Source organism: Nelumbo lutea, chromosome 3, assembly GCF_056320005.1.
Source record: "Nelumbo lutea isolate HS-2025 chromosome 3, American lotus-T2T, whole genome shotgun sequence".
Taxonomy (NCBI): domain Eukaryota; kingdom Viridiplantae; phylum Streptophyta; class Magnoliopsida; order Proteales; family Nelumbonaceae; genus Nelumbo; species Nelumbo lutea.
Window position 1 is genome coordinate 12297040 of NC_142686.1, and position 21411 is coordinate 12318450.

A 21411-nucleotide genomic window follows, 5' to 3' on the forward strand; every position below is an offset into this window, starting at 1 on the left:
GGATTTTTGTCTACATGCTCCCCAACTCCTCTCGTCGTTCTCTCTCCCTGCCTCTCTCTCCGTTCTTCCACTGAGAACGCCGCTGCAACCGCTGCCGGCTCGTTCCTCTCTCTCTCTCTCTCTCCCCTCTCACTGGCGTTCTCACACTGCCCGCAGCAGCAGGAGGTCAGAATCCTAACCCTAACCTTGTGAAATATGAATTTCTCTGCTTCAGAAAAAAAATTGTAGGTTTCATTTTTGAACAAATTGAAGCTTTGAAGGTTTCATTTTCACATTATTTAAATCTCTGTTTCCTCCAAAAATGTTCGTTTAATATGAACTTGAATCAATGCTGTTTGACTTGCAGTTATTTAAGCAAACACCTCTAGCTTCACTTCTGAGTGTTGGCAATCATCCCAGGTATTGGCATCCTATTCCTTCTATGCTTTTAAGTGTTAGAGGAAACCGTTATTTGCTTTTTCTTCTTATTTTCTTTTTTCTTTTTGATGAGACTGTTGTTTTGCTTAAATGAGGCCTTTGTATTTCGCTCACTTTGTTTCTGTTATAATTTCTGATTGTTTCTTAAAATCAGCGCATAGTTATATAGTTGATAATTGTCTTAAGCATTGGTATTCCCGTTCTTTTTTATAATTTTGATCAGGTATAAGTCATTGACTACCTACTAGAGAAGTTACATGGATCCAAAGTTCCAAACCTTCCTCTCATTGTTTTATCTTTGACCATGTTACCTTTTCTACTTAAAGGAATAGTGAAGTAATTAATACCTAGAGTATCCAAATGGTACAAGCCAGAGTTTGATTCATGTTAACAGCAACAGCCAGTTGCTTGGTTGTAATATTAACCCGATGCACTATCATTCTATCATAGTTCCATCCCGTTTCAGTCTAAACTGAATGGTTACCCCACATAAGAGATCAAGAATACTCTGAATCGATTTGAAACGAAATAGATCATGCAACCAGGATGGTAATAAAAGCAAAGCAGAAAATACCAAGGACTCAAAATACAAATTTGCTCAGCTTTGCTTTCCACATTCCAAAGATATTGAAATCACAAGCTTATCCAAATAGAACTGATCATGATATTAATACATATATCTGGAAAAAAACCCATAACTCATCAACCAAATCATGATAAACCCAAATCCAACAATGTCAAATTACCAATGTTCAGAGAACCGGACCGGGCATAGAACCAGAGAAGGGAGAGGTTCATGGGTCAGAGGTTCGATCGGGGTCGAACCGTGATGATGTGGCATATACATATATATATACTATAAAGGTCATATAAATACTATATATAATATATTTTACAATTTCTAGTGCACTTAATTACTATATATAATAGAATATATATAATATATCTTACATTGGATTCTCCCCGATGTTGGCTGTGGAATCGGAAGCCAGAAGTCTTCTTGAAGGCTTGAAGTTCTGCCTAGAGTTGGACATCACTTCAGTTGTATTGAGGGAGACACAAAGAACGTAATTCAGGCTCTGTTGGAGAATACCATTTCTCCTCCATGGCAAATCCAGCATCTAATTGCCGATTGTAGAGCCATTCTCAGCTCCTTCAACCTGTTTTCAGTGTGTTACATTCCAAGGAGTGCCAACAATGCTGGGCATCTCCTAGCCAAGTATGGTTTAAAAGCCCAAAGGGTACACACATGGTCTGTTTGCCCTGATTTTCTTTCTGATTGAATCTCTTCGGATGTGACACTGAATTCTCCTTAATGAATCTTCCTACATTGGCTTCAAATATATATATATATATATATGTGGTGAATGGATGGTAAGCTTCTTAAATTTTAAAACAAATGACTAGGGTTAAAGCCTTTTAACTTACATTTTCTTTAAAATAGTGCATAATAATGTAATATGTATAATAAATAGTCATTCATTAACATAAGTAAAGAGGTGGATTAGTGGTAATTAAGTTATCTGTGAAAATAAAAGGTCTTGAGTTCAAATCTTGTTAACAACATTTTAAAATTTCACTTATGCATGGACCCGGGCGGTTTCATGAAACTAGAACTGGTTCACCGGTTTTCTGGTTCAACCAGCCAGTCAGCCGGTTTTCAGTGAGTTTTGAGCAAGTCTGGTTATTGGGGTATTACTGAACCAGTCAGGGCTCCGGGTCATGGTTCAACCGGTTCAATCAGCCAGTACGACCCGATTTTCTAAACACTGCAAATTACCCATATCAATTCCTTTCAGTGACTGCTAGATCAGTTTCATTGACTAGTGAGGGAAGCACACAAATATATTTTATATATATATATATATATATATAAGTAGAGCATTTGGAAACTACTATGAATGAAATAATTCCTCTTAATTTTTCAATACATTTAAGTGCATAAGTAAATAACCTGAAGTGGACATCCAGAGAGATGTTAATGGAAATAGAAATAAGGATCAAACTCCTACTTAAAGTACTTCATGTCATGGTCATAAGTCTGGGAACTAAAAGCAAAAAATGCAACATTATATAAGTGGTAAAATTCCTATGTACTTTGCCTATAGATGTCAGACTCTGACACTATGGGTTCTTGAAGGACATTTCTATGTAAATCTTTTCTCTTTCTCCTTGATCATTCATCACAAATTAGCAGATAACGTACACAAACAATGTGAACTTTCCTATAAAATGTTTTTAATTTGAAAGGTACAGTATAATGTATTAATTTAAAAAATATGGTCCTCTATACAATGAGATGCTGTACAAATATATGCCTTTTAAGGATCCCCAAAAAATATCCAACCCCAAAAAAGAAGCAGAGAATATATCATCCTTAAATACAATGTGCAAAGATAGCCAACTCTTTAAAAGTTCTACTGCCAGATTAATCACCCTGTTTCTGTAGTTGGTTCTGTTCAAAGGTTTCCCTTTTTCCATTCATACCAGATAGCCCACGTAACCACTGCCGGAACAGCTGACCAGCAGACTTTCCTTTGCCTAGCCATACCTGCAACTGCAATTTTAGAACCCTGAAAAAACGGTACCAAACAGAGGTACTACAACCACACCGTAAAAACAAGTGATTTGAGGATTCATCCTCACTTCTACACAGCACAGAAATAAAATCTGGTGTGGTGAAGCCTTTCTCTAGCAGCAAATCTTTTGTAAGACACTTCTCACAAGTTGTCACCCACATAAAAAACTTAACTTTTTTCTGGAGCACCAGTCCCCCATACGACCTTGCTTGGGAAGTCTTCACTTGTCTCCCCAATAATGGCATTGTAAAAGGATTTCACTGAAAACTCCTTAGTGTGTTCATTTCCAGTATCTAGAATCATGGGTTTGCAGGTTTATGTGCTGATTTTGGAGTATAGCAAAAAGCTCAGCCACTAAATCCAGTTCGGCAGTTCCTGGTCATTAGACCTGTTCATGGGCCGGGCTCGGGCTTGGCTCTTGTCAAAATTCTAATGGGCCTGGCCCGAAGCCCAAGCCCGAGACAGTGTAAAGTTGGGCCTGAAGCCCGGCCCGTGAACAGGTCTACTGGTCATTGATACTCCTAAAGGAGAGAACCCATGCGATCATGTTATATCTACCACATAAGATCCAGCAACCCTCACCAATTTGATCTCTGCTACAATAAAGCTCTGCCCCCACACCATGAATCCAACCAGAAATGTAATATTCCATCTCCTACTTTGAACCTGCATCCTTTGCAAAATTTATTAAAAGCCTTGTAGATACCCTTCCAAACACTATACCCGTAAGACATGTGAGAAACTGAGAATTTTCATAATCCCAACCATTTCTGCTTAAGCCCTATTTCTCTGCTATAATCTTTTCCCAAAGACTATTTGGTTGTGGAGAATCTCCAAAACCACATGCCAATAAGTCCTTGTTAAAATCCAACAAAATATGGAGTGTTTTAATAGTTTATGCTTTTCTATAGATTGTGTCCATGAGTCCTTTTTTCATCATCTTACCATGTCAAACTCCCATACATGCGTCAAATTCTGAATCCTGTGTCCATGTCCATGTAATACTGCTTTTTATACACCTCTATACAAGAGGTACACCTTAATCATATGAGCAGTATACTAAAGTGTAAGAGAGTCCTAGAGACTGAGGTGCAAGGTGCAAGGGATGATAAAATTGGTTTGCCAAGGAGAAGAGATGGTCAATGAAGGGGAGGGGAATGCAGTGCCTTGCAAGATAGAAAGAGGACTGGTTGCTGAGAGGATCCTTTATAGCTTCCTGAAGACAGGTAAACATTTATTTTTTTGGCAACTACAAGGATCCTTGGCTACTTCTTTCTATAAGGGGATAGACTTATATAAGACTGAAGTATCGCTGTGGACTAGCCGCAGTAGCAAAACTACAAGCTGTGTGGTCATTTGGTTAGTAGCACTTGTCTAAGGAAGATAAACTTAGACCTGAACCGCGGATGCCCTTCATGGGTTGCAAGACAAAGTAAATAAAGCAAGCTGTGGTCTACGGAGTAAATAAAAAAAGCTGTTTGTACGATAGATCTTGTCTCCCTTGAGACGACATGTGGTAGGAGCTTGTGGGTGTGGGAATTAGAGCGAATATTTTTCCTGCATCGCAGCCCGACATGTGTCCTCATTGGAGCAACCTAGGGACTAGAGCCCTTAACCACCTAAGGAATATTCTAGAATTCTTGATCCTTGCTCATGCATGAAGTGGGCCCTCCCTTCATCTATAAATACTAGGGTTCATGATGTGAAAGTGAATAATTCAGATCATTCGAATCATTAGATGCCTTCATAATCATTCTGTCACCAGTTTTCTTCAGCTCCAACTGTTCTATCAGTTTGAGCAGTTATCATTCTAGCCATAGCATCATTCTGTCCTTTATTCCCTGAAAGTTCTACCCTCTTCTTTCCAATCCAATTTCTTGCTTGATGCCTTGTTCTTCCCAGCATCCTACACTTTACCTCTGTTAAAAGCTGTTATTTGTCTAAGTATAGTACTGCAGGGATATTATTGTAATTCTTCACATTTATTTTTTAGTTGCTGTCGCCCTAGTATATATAACAAAAAAGCTGGCACCGCCAGCAACCTTTTGAGCTCTCACATCTTTCTTCCTCTCTTCTTCTCTCCTGCATCATAGCACTGATAACATGGTATCAGAGCGAATTGATAAAAAAAAAACATGGTATCAGAGCGGGACCATCAGATCTGAAAAGGAGAGATCGCACCAGACTTCCAGATCTGCCGCCATCATCTACAGATCAAGTCTCCTCACGCCTGAAATATTCTCTCTCCTTCCCTCTTTTTTTCTGGTCGTGTGCCAGGGCAGAACCTGTAATAGGTCTGCTGGTTGGATGTGAGGTGACCAGCACCTCTGTCTTTCCTTTTTTGTGGGGTCGACTGACCCCCGTAAAAATCTGTAGGTCGGTGAAGACTTTTTATGTGCTGCGATAGCAGTTTTTTTATGCTGAACCAGTTTTATGCTGAATCTGAAGGTCAGAGTGACCTGTACTTGCTATAACAGCATCTATGTTTGATGCGTAGATAAAAAAATTGACCTGTCTGCCCTGTAACAGCACCTGTGTTTATAAAAAAAGGGGCCTGTTAGTGCTGTAACAGCACCTGTGTTTTCCAAAAGGGGGGTAACAGCACCTGGTGTTAATCAAAAGGGGTTGTGTTTCTGAAGAAAAAAAGGGGAGGGAGGCTTCCTTTCTCCCTTGGTGTTAGCCTTTTTTTAAAGGTTTTGCTCCCACCTTACAATTTTTTTGAATTTGTAACCATGAGCGGTAAAGATTCTGCTACGTCCGGTGTTTCTTCAATGCAGAATGGAATGAGTGGGGGTGCGGACCTATCTTTTCCCATGGCTGTTATTCCTTTCGATGGTTTAAATTATTTGGAAAGGTTAAGAGGGATCAAGTTGTACATTACTGCAAGGGGAAATATAGGTTATATAAATGGGAGAATCAAAGAACCTAATTCTGGGAGTGTTGAATATGATAGATGGAGCCAGGAAAACAGCATGGTCATGTCTTGGCTTTTAGTGTCAATGCAACCCCAAATAAGAAGGAACTTTATGTGGGCTGAAACAACAAATGAAATCTGGGAACAGGCAAAATCAACCTATTCTGAATTGCGTCACTATGCAAAGATTTATCAGTTATAGGCAGAATCGTCCACTTGTAAACAGGGGGAGAGGTGCCTTTCTGTGTACTATTCAGACTTGACCTCTGTTTGGAAGGAGTTAGATCATTATCAGAGTGTGGACTGGAAGTGTGATGAAGATGCAAAGTTATACAAGAAACTTGTTTCTCAGCAAAGAGTGTTTGCTTTCCTACATGGCTTGAATCCTGCATATGAATCTATCAGAGTTCAGATCCTAGGTAGCAAGGATCTTCCCTCTGTTCAGGAAGTTTATGCTCTTGTACAATCAGAAGAAAGTAGAAGGAATTTGACGAACAATTTTGGAGGGGATGCAGTTGGGTTGGCAGCAAGAGGGAGTGTGATTACAAGTGGTGGAAATACCTTTGAGAGGGGGACTCTAAAAAAGGGTTGATGACAAAGACAAACTGTGGTGTACTCATTGCCAGAAACCCCGACACACCTGAGATACATGTTGGGATCTTCATGGGAAGCTGAAATGGGCTCAAGATTCAAGTAAGAAGCAAAGTTCAGATCTGAATAAAAAGTCGGGACAACAAAGTACAAGAAAGAACATTGTGGCAAACATGGCTTCTGAGGAAAATCAGCCCCCCATTACTACTGTGACTCTGACTCACGCCTCTGGATTTGACCCAAGGGAGGATATTATTAATTCCTTCCGTGACCATTTAGAGCTCTATGGTAGAACAATTCGTTAGATGGATGCACCTTCATCAACTTCATTTGCGTCTACGTCATGTAACTCTGCCGCAACTTTCCATGTAGCATCTCATACCCCTGACACTCCTTGGATCATTGATTTTGGAGCGTCTAAACACATGATTGGTACGTCCTCCTACTTTCAAACCTATTACTTCCTTTTTGAAAGAAACAAGGTGAAACTAGCTGATGGATCATACACTACCATAGCTGGTCAAAGAACCATCTCTTCCTTTTGGCCTTACCCTATCTGATGTTTTACATGTCCCAAAATTTTCCATTAATTTGTTATTTGTTAGTAGTATTACTAATTTCTTAAATTGCCCAGTGACCTTTTTCCCTTCTTATTGCGTGAACTAGGATCTGGCCTTGAGGAAGACAATTGGTAGAGGATGTATGGTGGATGGACTTTACATGCTGGAGAATAAGATTGGTCATTTATCTTTTGAGTCTTTAAAAGTGGTGTTTCTAGAGCTGTTTAAGTCGGTGTTAGTTTCATATTTTACTTGTCAAACTTGTCAATTGAGTAAGCAATGTAGAACTCATTTTCCTTCAAAGAATAATAAATTTGAATTTCCTTTCCACATTGTTCATTCTGATGTTTGAGGCCCTGTTGCTTTACCTTCTGAGAGTGGCTACAAGTATTTTATTACCATTATCGATGATTATTCTAGATATACATGGGTATATCCCATGCAAACCAGGGATGAAGTACAAAAAATTATCCAAGATTTTAAGTGAATGATCTTCACCCAATTTCAAATTGAAATCCAAATCTTTCAATCAGATAATGCTAAAGAATATTTTCATAGTGATCTCACAGATTTTTTGCTTCACGTGGTTCACTTCATCGCAGTTCTTGTACCGGAACACCACAACAAAATGGTGTTGCTAAAAGAAAGAAACGACACCTCCTTAAAGTGGCCCGAGGTTTACTAATTCATATGAATGTCCCCTAACGATTTTGGCTTGAGACTGTCCTTTGTGCTACATATCTCATCAACTGTATGCCCTCTCATTGGTTAGAGTGCAAAGCCCCACATCAACTTCTTTTTTCCTAAAGCTCCCATTCTTTCCATTCCTCTTTGTGTGTTTGGTTGTCATTGTTTTGTTCAAAACCTATCACCTACTCGTGGAAAATTAGACACTCATGCTATTCTTTGTATCTTCTTGGGGTATTCTTTAACTTAGAAGGGTTACCGTTGTTTTGATCCTGTTTCTCGGAAGTTTTATGTTTCCATGGACGTTTTTTTCTTTGAAAGTGAGCATTTTTTCTCTGTTTCTCTTCAGGGGAGTATAGGAATGAGTTGAAATTGGTTCAACTCCTTCATTTTCCTAATCCTCCTCCTTTTTGTGTCTTCTTTCGTCGTCACAAAGGCCAACCATGTTCAAGAGCTGTGGAGAACCTAGAAACTGTACCTCCAATGCCATCAAAATCTTTGGGGGCGAATCATACTTACTCAGGTATCTTGGTTCTTATCGATGTTCCTGACCCTATTGCTATTGATACTTCTGTTGCTAATGACCTTGACCTTCCTATTGCTCACCGGAAAGGTGTTAGATCTTGCACCACTAAAGACCCCATTTCCCACTTTGTTTCCAATGAAAACATTTCACCCTCTTTTCGGGCCTTTCTCACTTCCATTGACAGTGTGTCCAAGGTTCAAAATATCGATATGCCCGAGGCACCGGTATAGGCGTATCAAGCGAATTGATACTGTTTTTTTATTTTTTTATTTTTTTCTGAAACCAGTTTAGGGGGGCCAGTTTAGGGCTCCTCCATCCCCTGAACCGGTCAGACCCCCGATACACCCTCTATAGGGGCGTATCGGAGGGGTGAACCTTGAGTGTGCCTATCTCTAAGAATGTGGCAGAAGCTCTTTCAATACCTGAATGGACAGATGCTATGAAGAAAGAAATTAATGCTCTACATAAAAATGGCACATGGGAACTAGTAGATCTTCCTCAGGGAAAGGATCCAGTTGGATGTAAATGGGTTTTCACAGTCAAACATAGGGCTGATGGCACGATGGAGCGGTATAAAGCTCGTTTAGTGGCAAAGGGGTTTACACAAGTGTATGGAGTTGATTACGCAGAAACATTTGCACCCGTTGCCAAGATAAATACCATTAGAGTCCCTTTCTCCCTTGCTGCTAATCTTGATTGGGATCTGCATTAACTCGATATCAAGAATGCCTTCTTGAATGGTGACCTTGAAGAGGAAGTTTACATGGTACAACTCCCTGGTTTTCGGGCTCAGGCAAATAAACAGAAAGTGTGCAGGTTGAAGAAATCATTATATGGGCTGAAACAATCACTGGGAGCCTGGTTCAGTAGGTTTCATGCAGCGGTTCTGCAGAAAGGATCCAAGCAGTGTCAATCTGATCACACATTGTTTGTGAAAAGAGGGGAAGGAAAAATTGTAGCACTGTTAGTATATGTTGATGATATAATTATCATTAGCGATTGGAAGGATGAAATATAAAATTTGAAGATTTTTCTTGCTACACAGTTTGAAGTAAAGGATCTAGGTCCTCTAAGGTACTGCCTTGGAATTGAAGTTGCCCACTCACAAAAGGGTTGCAGAAAGGATCCAAGCAGTGTCAATCTGATCACACATTGTTTGTGAAAAGAGGGGAAGGAAAAATTGTAGCACTGATAGTATATGTTGATGATATAATTATCATTAGCGATTGGAAGGATGAAATTGAAAATTTGAAGATTTTTCTTGCTACACAGTTTGAAGTAAAGGATCTAGGTCCTCTAAGGTACTGCCTTGGAATTGAAGTTGTTCACTCACAAAAGGGTATATCTCCATTTCCCAAAGAAAGTATGTTCTAGATCTACTCTAGGATTCAGGAAAGTTGGGAGTGAAGCTAGTTGATTCCCCTATTGATCCTAACCACAAATTAGGTGACTGCCAAGGTGAACTTATCAAGGATGTGAAACAGTTTTAGAGACTTATAGGAAGATTGTTATATCTTTCTATGACCCATCCCGACATTGCTTATGCAATGGGTGTTCTTAGCCCGTTCATGCATGCTCCCAAGACCACTCATCTTGAAGCAGTAGAAAGAGTTCTCAGATATCTTAAGAAGTTCCCAGGTGCAGGATTGTTGTTTCAAAAGCACGGGCATAAAAGGTTGTCATAGGGGAAGTGTGTATCCTTATATTAGCTCTAAAGATCAATTTGTAGACATCTTTACAAAAGGGCTACACCACTCAAGGCATCATGATTTATGTAACAAGTTGGGCATGATTGACATCTATGTCCCAACTTGAGGGGGAGTGTTAAAAGTTGTTATTTGTTCAAGTATAGTACCACAGGGGTGCTATTGTAATTATTCACCTTTATTTTTTAGTTACTGTCGCCCTAGTATATATAACAAAAAAGCTGGCGCCGCTAGCAACCTTTTGAGCTCACATCTTTCTCCTCTCTCTCTTCTTTCATCCTCTCTTCTCTCTTACATCATAGCACTGATAACAACCTCCAAAACCTGGTCCATCTTCATAGTGCCATACCTACACTTTCATTCTTTCTCTCTGTGAAACAAAGGGCTCTTCTCCTACTGTTGCTACTGTGGTTTTTATTTCCAGAAAACAAGGGTTCTGTCCCTAACAGGAGGCTGAACTTGTTTTTTCTCTTCATTTTCTCTCTTTCATCTTTTCTTATTACAAGTATTAAAAGAATAGTGAAGTGGTTAGCATTTCATATCTATACTACTATTAAAAGTATGGGCGAGAGTGTGGAACCTTGGTTTGACTAAAATACATTTTTTTTGAATTTGGTCCCTCTCTAATTGTTAGGACAAAAAATGTAATTTTAACGACTCCTTATCACCTTATTTAATTCCCTCTCATTAAGTCCTATATTTGAAGGTATCCCATTGTCTTTCATTGAATCATGTTCTTGACTAAAATGCCCTTATCTTTTAATTTGGCTCCTCTCTAATTGTGAGGATAGAAAATGTAATTTGAACTTCTTTTTACCTCATTCAATTTCCTGTCATTAAGTCTATGTATATATATATATATATATATATATATATATACATATATCAAGTCCCATTCTCTCTCATTAAATCCTATATTTAAGCCATTCTTCTCACTAATAAATTCTATCATTTTTTTTTGCTTCAAATAAATTTTGTCAATTAGATATATATCCAATACTTTTAACAATATAAAACCCATGTAAAATAAATTTTGTCAATTAGATATATATCCAATACTTTTAGCAACATAAAACCCATGTTTAAAACCAACCCAAAAATGACACCATTCTTCCATCTTGGTGGTGGGTAAATAATTCAACCATCCAAGTCAAATGGGTCAACCCATGATGCCATAGTTAAATAATAAAACATTTAAGATGGAAATAAACACAAAAAATATAAAAAAACAAAATGTAGATAAACTAGGCATGTTTCTAATATTTTGTATTACTTATTAAAGAAAAATACATATGATAAATAATAATTGGCTTTATTTGATGATAGAAATGAATTGCAAAATTTAAAACCGACAAAAATGAAATTGTTTTCCTATTTGGTAGCGAGTTAACAGTTCAACCTTTTGGGTCAAATGTGCCAGCCCTTGATGCCAAAATTAAATAACAAAATTTTTAAAAAGATAAAAACACAAAAAAGAAAAAAATATAGGCAATCACTAATATTTTATATTAATCATGTTAAATAAAAATAAGTGTGATAAACAAGAATTATTTGTATTGATGATGGAAATGTAATACAAAATATAAAACCGATCCAAAACTTAAATTATTTTCCCTATTTGGAAGAGGGTCAACAATGTAACATTTTGGGTCAAATTTGTCTGCCCTTGATATCATAATTAAATAATAAAAATGAAAATATAAAAAAGATAAAAAATACAAGCAATTATGAAAGATGTAGAAACTTTGTAGAAAACATTAGGGCACCCGGACATCTCTAATATTATATATTCATCATATCAAACAAAAAATTTAAAAATAAACTGTAGAAAAATTTGGGCACATCTCTAATGTTTTATTGATGATAATATTTTATTAATCATATTAAAGAAAAGGTGCAACAAAAAAGGATTGTTTTTATTGATGATGGTAATGAAATACAAAATTCAAAACTTACCCAAAAATTAAGTTGTTCTCATGTTTGGTGGTAGGTCAATAATTCAACCTTTTTGGTCAAATATATTAACCCTTGATGTCATAATTAAATAATAACAATTTTAAAAAAGATAAAAACACAAAAAAGTTATGAAAATGAACAAATTTTGTAAAAATCATTTGGGTACATCTCTAATATCATATATAAACAAAAATAAGTGTGATAAATAAGAATTGTGACTGGTACACATGGGCTGGAAGACAATGATTGGGATCCAGGAATCTTTGCAAGGACTATAGTTGCTTCTCCTTGGAAAGCCATTCATGATTTGCTTCCGGTTTTCTCCCCATGGATAAGGTATGATCTGAACTTTGGTAATCTGGTAAAATTCTGGGAGCAGCCTTGGGTTGGGAACTCATCTCTGATGGACCAATTCCCTCCTTATATGCGTTGTCAGACTTGAAGAATGAACCCATTTCTTCTTTCTTAGTTTCTTCTGATTCTAATTCCTGTTTTGGATGGAATCTAGGGTTGAGGAGAACAATAATGGATACGGATTTGGGCTGCCTGTTGTCTCAACTAACCACCCTTGGAAATGTTTTCTTGGACCCGAGTAAGGATGACTTCAGAATTTGGACCCCATCCTCCAATGGTTCCTTCTCTTGTGCGCCATTTTTTGAGACCTTGGTCCATCCTCTTGCTCCCTCTGGCCTTTCCTTCCCTGTTAATGAGATTTGGAGTAAACCCATTCCTCCTCGGGTTGGTAGTTTTTGCTGGGAAACTTTCTTGGAAAGAATAAACACAACCGACTTGCTTCAAAGAAAGAGACCTAATTTTTGCTTACTTCCCAATAGGTGTGTTATTTGTAAAGCTAATGGGGAAACGACTTACCACCTTATGGTTACTTGTCTGGTTACTAAGACTATTTAGGAATGGGCTTCATCCTTGTTTGGATGCACTTGGAATCCTCCCGTGAGTTTGCAAAGCTTGTTCTCTCCCTCGTTCTCTAGATGGCCTAAGAAAAGAGGGAAGATCACGTGGAGAAGCATTAAAGCAGCTGTGTGCTGGTCCGTATGGGAAGAGAGGAACTCTAGACTTTTCTTAGACAAGGAAAGATCTATGGAGAATTTTACTGAATTGATACACTTAAGGGTCAGCCATTGGCTGAAATTTTTGGAGCTTTTTTCAGAGTTCTCCATAGTTGATCTTTTGAGAAAGTGTAAAGAAGTGATGGAGGGCCAATTCACGACCCACCGAACCAGCCGAACTAGCCGGTGACAGCTAGGGAGGAACACACATCGGATAAGGACGTCTAGAGAGATGCATGCAGCGGATAATGGTAATGGCAGATAAGATCATCCATCCAACCTGCATTGGATGATAGTGGCTATCGGATGGTGGATGTCAAGTCCAAGTCCTAGTTGTTTTAGTTGTTCTATTTTCCTAATTATTCTACAAGACTACTAGTATGTATTATAAATACTTCAGTTTCTAAGCTCAATAGACACACAAGAGTTCGCCAACTTCTCTCTCTCTTCCAAAGGCTTACGCCTAGTTACAACCGGCTTCACGACGAAGCCTCGTGTTCGTTCGGTGCTTGCGTGGTCAACCCGGTTTATTGCTTCCACGCTGCGTTAGGTGGTATCAGAGCGGGAGTTCGCCCAGTCAGATGGCCAACCAAGACGGTAGCAGTCGCAACCCACCCCGTGACGGAGATCAGGGGTTACAAGCTGTTTGGAGAGCAATCGAAGAGCAGTGCATCGCCATGCGTAACATTGAGCAACAATTGGCAGAGATCACTAGACAACTGCCGACTTTGTTGCGGGAGGATGTTCCAAGGAACTGGGAGAACCCGTACCCAATCGAGGGAGACGACCACGGTAGACCCCTCGTCAATCCTGTACCCCGACATCCTGCTCTTGATGATGATAGTGACGATGAGATGGAACTCGGCATTGCCCCAGTTATTCCCAGCGATGGCAGAAAAAGCAGGAATTGGCGCAACCCCGGAAACTTTAATCCCCGTCGGAATACTGATGAGTTTAAACTCAAGGTAGATATTCCTACTTTTAGTGGGGATCTAGATATAGAGGGCCTTCTAGATTGGATCACAGAGGACGACCATTTCTTCGAGTACATGGAGGTCCTAGAAGAAAGAAGGGTGAAATTAGTAGCTTTCCGACTAAAGGGAGGAGCATTTGTCTGGTGGGAATGAATGAGGGAGACCCGGATCAGAGAAGGAAGAGGTCCGGTTCGAACATGGAGGCGCATGAAACAATTAATAAGAGGTAGATTTTTACCCTTTGATTATGAGCAATATATGTTTGAATCATATCAACGGTGTGCACATGGTACAAGAAGCGTAAATGAATACACATCTGAATTCCTGAGATTGGCTGAACGAAATCAGCTATCTGAAAGTGACAACCAACAGGCAACCCGTTATTTGAGCGGTTTGAGGCCGGCTATCAGAGACAATTGGCATCCAGTTGGTTCTCAGTGTGTAGGAAGCAAGGAACTTAGCTTTGAAAGCTGAGTTAATGTTCAAAGAGAGGACCCGGGGCGAAAACTATCGATGGTACAGTGGGAGTGACAACAGACCGGCAACAGTCGACAAGAGTAAGTCAGCTCTCGGAGTACAGCCCTCCCACCTGCCGAATACATCCAACGCCAGTAAGGCCACCATGGGAGGAAACATTCGAGGTAACACTTCAAACCCTCCCAAATCCAGTAATCCCTATGCAAAACCTGCTCCTTTTAAATGCTTCAAGTGCAATGAAGTTGGGCATAGGTCTAGTGATTGTCCTAGAAGGAAGGCGGTTAGCATGGTAGAGAGGGGGAATGAAGAAGATGTTGATGATGAAGTATATTGTGGACCTGATGGAGAAGATGAAGAAGGTCCCTATGAACATGAAGAATACACGTGTTGTGAGAAAATTAATGCTGTCCCAAAGAAGCAAAGATACCACTCAATGACACCGACTGTTTCGCACTAGATGTATTGTACAGGGTAAGTTATTTGATTTAATTATTGATAGTTGCAGTCAGGAAAATATTATTTGCAGGGATGTGGTACGGAAATTACAACTACTTCTTGAGAAACACCTGAACCCATACACAATTGGGTGGATCAATGAAGTTGGTGGCATACGGGTGGAGGAACGCTGCAAAGTCCCATTCTCCATTAGTAAGTACACTGATGAGGTATATTGTGATATTGTGGATATGGATGCTTGCCATATTTTGCTAGGTAGGCCGTGGCAGTTTGATACAGATGCAAAACACCTAGGTAGGAAGAATACCTACCAACTCGAAAAAGAGGGTGTATGCTACACCTTATTACCGATGGCAGAAAAGAATCCACCCAAGGCTTCAAAGGCAGAGGAGAAAAATTTCCTTACCATTACACATCACCATGCTGAATTTATAAGAGAATGTAAGGATACCCGCAAGGGCCACTTGTTGGTAATAAAGGGAGAAAGCATGAATGAGTCACTGGAGGAAAACAAAATTCCAGTGGAAGTGCAGGGACTACTTGATGAGTTCCATGACGTAGTTCCAGATGAGTTACCTAATGACCTCCCACCCATGTGAGATATCCAACATCATATTGATTTTGTTCCTAGTGCTAGTCTACCTAATCTACCACACTACAGGATAAGTCCTAAAGAAAATGAGATCTTACGGGAGAAGGTAGAAGAATTATTAAGAAATGGGCATATTCAGGTCAGCATGAGTCCTTGTGCAGTGCCAACATTATTAACACCCAAGAAAGATGGGAGTTGGAGGATGTGTGTCGACAGTAGGGCCATTAACAAGATCGCTATTGGCTACAAATTTCCCATTCCCAGGCTGGACGACATGTTGGATCAACTTGATGGAGTTGTAGTCTTCTCCAAAATCGATCTCAGGAGTGGTTACCATCAGATCAGGATCCGTCTCGGAGACGAGTGGAAAGCAACCTTCAAGACTAGAAATGGACTGTTCGAATGGTTAGTCATGCCCTTTGGACTAACCAACGCACCTAGCACCTTCATGAGGCTAATGAATCAGGTACTGTGCCCTTTTATTGGTAAATTTGTTGTGGTATATTTTGATGACATCTTGATTTACAACAAATCTATCACTGAGCACCTAGGACATATCAAGGAAGTCTTGAATGCATTAAGGGAAAGCAAATTATATGCTAATTTAAAGAAGTGCACTTCCATGAGCGATAATTTGTTGTTCTTAGGATTCATTATAGGTAAGGATGGAATTAAGGTGGATGAGGAAAAGGTGAAAGCCATTAGGGAGTGGCCGACCCCATCAAACGTCACGGACGTAAGACGTTTCCACGGGTTAGCAACTTTCTACAGGCGATTTATCAAACACTTTAGTAGTATTGTAGCTCTCATCACTGAATGTTTGAAAAAGGGAAAGTTTCAATGGGGAGGAGAACAAGAGCCGAGTTTTGCTCTCATCAAAGAAAAACTATGCACTGCTCCTGTCCTTGCACTATCAAGTTTTGATAAACTATTTGAGGTTGAGTGTGATGCCAGTGGAGTTGGCATAGGGGCTGTATTGTCCCAAGAGAAGAGACTAGTTGCTTTCTTTAGTGAAAAGTTATGCGAAGCCAGGAAGAAGTGGTCCACTTATGATAAGGAATTCTATGCTGCTGTTAGAGCACTGAAAACTTGGGAACATAATTTGATTGCTAAAGAATTTGTTCTTTACACCGACCACCAAGCTCTTAAGTACCTCAGTAAGCAAAAACAGTTGAGGAGTGGCCTGTATGCAAGATGGTCTGCTTTTATTGATAAATTCCCATACAAAATTGTGTATAAGGCTGGACAGCACAACATAGTGGCCGATGCTCTAAGTAGGCGTGTAGCCCTCATCAGGACTCTTAGCATTGAAATTGTGGGCTTTGAATGCTTGAAAGATCTGTACACCCAGGATGAGGACTTCAAGCAGGTGCGGGAAAAATGCATAAATCGACAGCCAGCAGGTGATTTCTATATTCACGATGGATTCCTTATGAAGGGGGAACAATTGTGTATCTCTTGCACCTCCCTAGTTACAACCGACTTCACGATGAAGCCTCGTGTTCGTCCGGTGCTTGCGTAGTCAGCCCGGTTTATTGCTTCCACGCTGCGTCAAGAAGTTGCTACCTCGGCTCAATGCAAAAGGACCTCTAGACCTTCTTGGTCCCCCCCTCCTTTAGGATTCATGAAACTGAATTTTGATGGTTGTAGTTTAAGGAATCCTGGGCCTTCTGGGATTGGGGGAGTTTTCAGAAATGAGGCTGGGATTATTTTTGCTATGTTCTCTGGCTCTATTGGTGAGGGTGACTCTCTTAGGGCAGAGATTTTAACGGCTTTGGAAGGAATCAAAAGAGCAAGAGAATTAAACATTCGGTGCTTGATCATTGAAGGGGACTCGGAGGTGGTAATTAGGTGGTTGAAGGAAAAGACAACAATGGTTTGTGGAGCTACAGAAATGAAAAGAAAAAATTTAAATGGCTGAGTAGGGATATTGAGGTGAAGTACAGCTAAGTGAAGAGAAGTACTAATTCCATGGTTGATGGGTTAGCCAAGCAAGGGGTGCTTAAGGATTCTTTGTTTTGGGCCACTTTTTAGCTTTCCTTCTTGTTTTCTGTTGTGGGGGAGTAAAGATATTTTACCTCCCCTCTCTTGTACTCAAAGTTTCACAATTTTTATAATCTAATAAAATATTCAGTTATTGATAAAAAAAGAATTATTTTTATACACAGATATATAAAAAAATTGTTGAAAACTTTGGAAACATATAATTACTATCATTATCATCATCATCTAAAATTGCCACGTGCAAAGCATGTGCACACTTACTAGTGAAATAAGAAGAATGATTGCTGTGAAGTATCAAATTTTAATAACTTAGAATGCTTATTAATAGTTGTCTAGAAAAAAGTGCCAGTGTTGGGTCACCTACCCTAAATGCCATGACATATAAAGTGGTGCCTATCTAAGTGGTGTGCCTACCTAGATGACAAAAATCACAAGGTAGGCACCTTGTTGCAATATTATTACTATGGTTGCATCCTACATCCTATTTGGATGTGTATAGATACATCGTATCATATTATCATGAGCTATGCTTTATTTTAAGGTTTTACTATTTAAATATAAAAGGTCCAAGGATTTTGAAAAGAAAATGGAAAGAACAAAGGTTCTTTTCCTTAATCTTTTATTAGTATAAAGTTGTAACTATTTTAGTTGCTAATAATTTTTGGCATGTAATTTCTCTATCAAGTATGTGTTAATTATTATATTGTTACTGTTGTGTTTGAGATAGTGGTATTAATGGATTTAAAATGATGTTGTCTTTAGATATAATGATTTGTCATATTTTGACAGGAAAATTAATATTATTATCAAAGAGCTAACTTTTTTTAATTTATATACATGATAATTGGTAAACTTTTAGGGAACCAACCTATAGCTTAGTGTTTTTTTTTGGAGAACTGTAAGGTAAAGTATTTCATTAATAACAAAAGGGCAGAATACAAAAGGCCCCTGTACAATAAGAGACTGTACAGCAGAAATATACAGGACTCAGAAAAGCCAGCCTCTGAAAAGCAACCCAACAAAAACACTAAGATCTTACAAAAAGGAAATCAGGCTCAAAAAAAGAACAAGTTTGCCTGTTTTTAAAGAGAGATGGTTTGTTAGCCACAAAAACACCATTCCCATAATCCTGTTGAACACCTCTTCTTTTGATTCCTGCCTGCCTGCAAAAATTTTCAAATTTCTTTCACTCCATACTGCCCAGAAAACAGCAGTGGCATACTCCATGCTACTTTTCCATCCTTGCTGAGGCCTCCTCGGAACAAAGCCTCTAGGAAGCCCTTCACATCCTGTGGGAAGCAAATATTAACTCCGAAAATCTCTAGCAGTCTTGTACAAACCCAGTAAGTGAAGTCACAATGCAGTAATAAATGACTGGTACTTTCCACATTTCCATTACAGAGTATGCATTCCAGATCTTTCACTTCAAAACCTCTTCTAGATAAATTCTCCTTGGTTAAAATCTTATCCAGCACTGCAGACCAAACGAAAAAAGCTAGTTTTGAAGGAACATGCCTGATCCAGATTCTGTTGCCGGAAAGTGAGAGGTCTCTTCCCTTGACAGGTAGTTAAAAAAGGACTTTACTGTGAAAGAGCCCGACTTCTCAGACAACCATTTCCTTTTGTCCTCCCCTGAACCCAGGACCTTTGCATCATACGAAATTTGCAACAGGTTGACTAGAGACTCCACCTCCCAGTCATTCAAATTCCTCCTGAACAGAGGGTTCCATGTAACAAAATCATTTTGCCTCTCTAAATAGTCAGCTACGGATGCATCCTTATTTACAGCTATCTCAAACAGATCAGGAAATAAGGTCGATAGAGGGCTCTCACCGCACCAGTAATCCTTCCAAAACAGCACCCTATGACCATTTCCCACTTCATATTTAATGCCCTTCAAGAACTGAGGACGAATTTTCTGGATAGCCTTCCAAACTGAACAACCATAAGGGGATTTTGCCTCTTCTGTTTCCCACTCCCTGCTGCTAAAGCCATACTTTGCCACAACTAATCTTCTCCATAGGCTGTCAGAGCGCTCGTTGAATCTCCACAGCCATTTCCCTAGCAAGGCTGAGTTGACATCTTTCACTGATTTTGTCCCTAAACCTCCTTTTTCCCTGGGTGAGCAGATTCTCTTTCAGTTTACCAAATGACACTTAGAGTCCTCCTTCCAACCCCTCCACAGGAAATCTCTCATCCTTTTTTCTATAGCTGCAGCCCATTTAGCTGGAATAGGAAATAAAGACAAATAGTAGACAGGGAAGGAAGATAAGACACATTTAATTAAGGTTACTTTCCCCCCTTTTGATGAGTACTTGGATTTCCAAGAGGCCAGTTTCCTATCAACCTTCTTTATAATAGGTTCCCAAATGGATTTAGATTTACAGCTTTCACCCAAAGGCATACCCAGGTATTTTGAAGGGAGTTTACCCACTTTACATCCCCAATCAACCGCCCAAGAATCCAGGTTTGCCACTTCCCAAGATGCACCACAGAAAAAGAGCGTGTCATCTGCAAATTGCAGAAGAGGAACCTCTACTTCCCCATTCCCTACTTGGAAGCCTTCTAGCAATCCTCCCTCCGTCGCTCTCTCTACCATTCTGAAGAGGGCTTCTGTTACACATATAAATAAGAGTGGGGAGAGGGGATCTCCCTGTCGAAGACCCCTAGTGCTTCCAAAATGCCCAAACGAGGTTCCATTTATGAGAACTGAAAATGAGGAAGAAGAAAGACACTTTTATCCAATTTCTCCATTTCACCCCAAAATTCATCCTCCTCAACATGTAATCAAGGAAATTCCAATTTGTACAGTTCTCTTGCCTAGGTGACTGGGTGCACCACTGTTGCCTAGATCATATATATGCTTTAGTGATTATGCTTATTATCTACCCTAATAACTTCGGAACTATGAGTTTTAATTTGAAAATGCAAGTATGGACACTTTGACTTTAGGCTTTATGATTTTTCTAGTTATTTCCTCTTTTTGGAAAAGTTAGCTATTTTTCTATTTGTTTTATTTTAAAGCATATACTTCTTAGGCTTATGCCTTTTGCATTCTGGTTTATACCTCATGCCTCAAGATAGTGTGAAGCTTCATATCACATCTCTGCATTTTAAAACATTTCTCGTTGTGTAGGTTAGTTTCAATAGTTCTCTGGTTGTCTTGGGACTATAAAAATAAACACTCACATGGCACAAAAAGTAGAGTTATATGACCTCATTAACCATCTTGAAATGACCTCTCTTTTTCTCTTTCTTTTATTTCAATTTCATTTTTTTCTTTACAATAGTTGGCCTTTTATTTTGCATTTTTTTAATTTCAAAGCCTTCTTATAGTCATCTCCGATGGTATCTCTGTTTGTGAACTTATTTATTTCTTTTTTATGCTAGGGGTCTTGTATTTCTATTCTTTTATTTAGTTATGATCCTAAAGAATGTTCAATCTGCAACATAGATGTCTGGCTAGTCTGCATTAGTGTTGATTGGTTTTCTCAATCCTCTTGGTAGGTTAAACCATTGTCCCATGGACTCGTCTTATGGATGGTACAATGGGCTGGGAATGTATTGGGTTTTAACACCTCAAAGATTCTTTGGTTTACTATTTCAAATTATTATTTATTTTTCCCATTTCTTGTTTGATATAAACTAATACACACCCTGAATTATGACTTCAGTTCTTTTCTAAAGCATTAGGTCATAAAGGTGATATTTTGCATTTATGCATATGAGTTTAGTGTTATGCAATGCACTCAGTTCTTACTTCCCCAATTAGTTCCTTGTCATTGCTGTTTCAGCTCCAGAGCCAGTTTCCCAGCAGATATCCTGACCAGCTTGTTTTGTCAGTTTCCATGTAATTGCATGGTTGCATCTCAAACCGGACCGTGAATTCATTTTTCACATTGGCA

At 39.1% G+C, this 21411-nt stretch overlaps 2 protein-coding genes across 3 annotated transcripts in view; one reads left to right on the forward strand and one right to left on the reverse strand.

The window, feature by feature from the left end:
• The window catches only part of LOC148862988 (SWIM zinc finger family protein), a 35204-nt gene continuing 13793 nt past the window's right edge, over positions 1-21411 (forward strand). Inside the window, exons 1-2 of one of the 2 annotated variants that reach the window (XM_088974365.1) lie at positions 1-165; positions 347-399. The gene's annotated coding sequence lies outside the window, so the exon portion shown is untranslated. The remainder of the gene's footprint in view (positions 166-346; positions 400-21411) is intronic. The other variant, XM_088974366.1, reaches the window with a different exon arrangement.
• On the reverse strand, positions 18682-20105 carry LOC148862989 (uncharacterized). The gene is made up of 3 exons (XM_088974921.1): positions 19822-20105; positions 19022-19623; positions 18682-18980 (listed from the first exon to the last, which is right to left on the reverse strand). The coding sequence occupies exons 1-3, from the start codon at positions 20103-20105 to the stop codon at positions 18682-18684; spliced, it is 1185 nt and encodes a 394-aa protein (XP_088831047.1).

What these genes read in the sequence shown, in the direction of transcription:
- LOC148862989 (XM_088974921.1), bottom strand. Translation starts at nt 20,105, where the DNA reads ATGGTAGAGAGAGCGACGGAGGGAGGATTGCTAGAAGGCTTCCAAGTA. An exon ending in CTGGCCTCTTGGAAATCCAA is followed by an intron (nt 19,624 to 19,821) that starts GTACTCATCAAA and finishes CTGCTCACCCAG; the next exon opens with GGAAAAAGGAGGTTTAGGGA. An exon ending in GGCAACAGAATCTGGATCAG is followed by an intron (nt 18,981 to 19,021) that starts GCATGTTCCTTC and finishes TTTGGTCTGCAG; the next exon opens with TGCTGGATAAGATTTTAACC.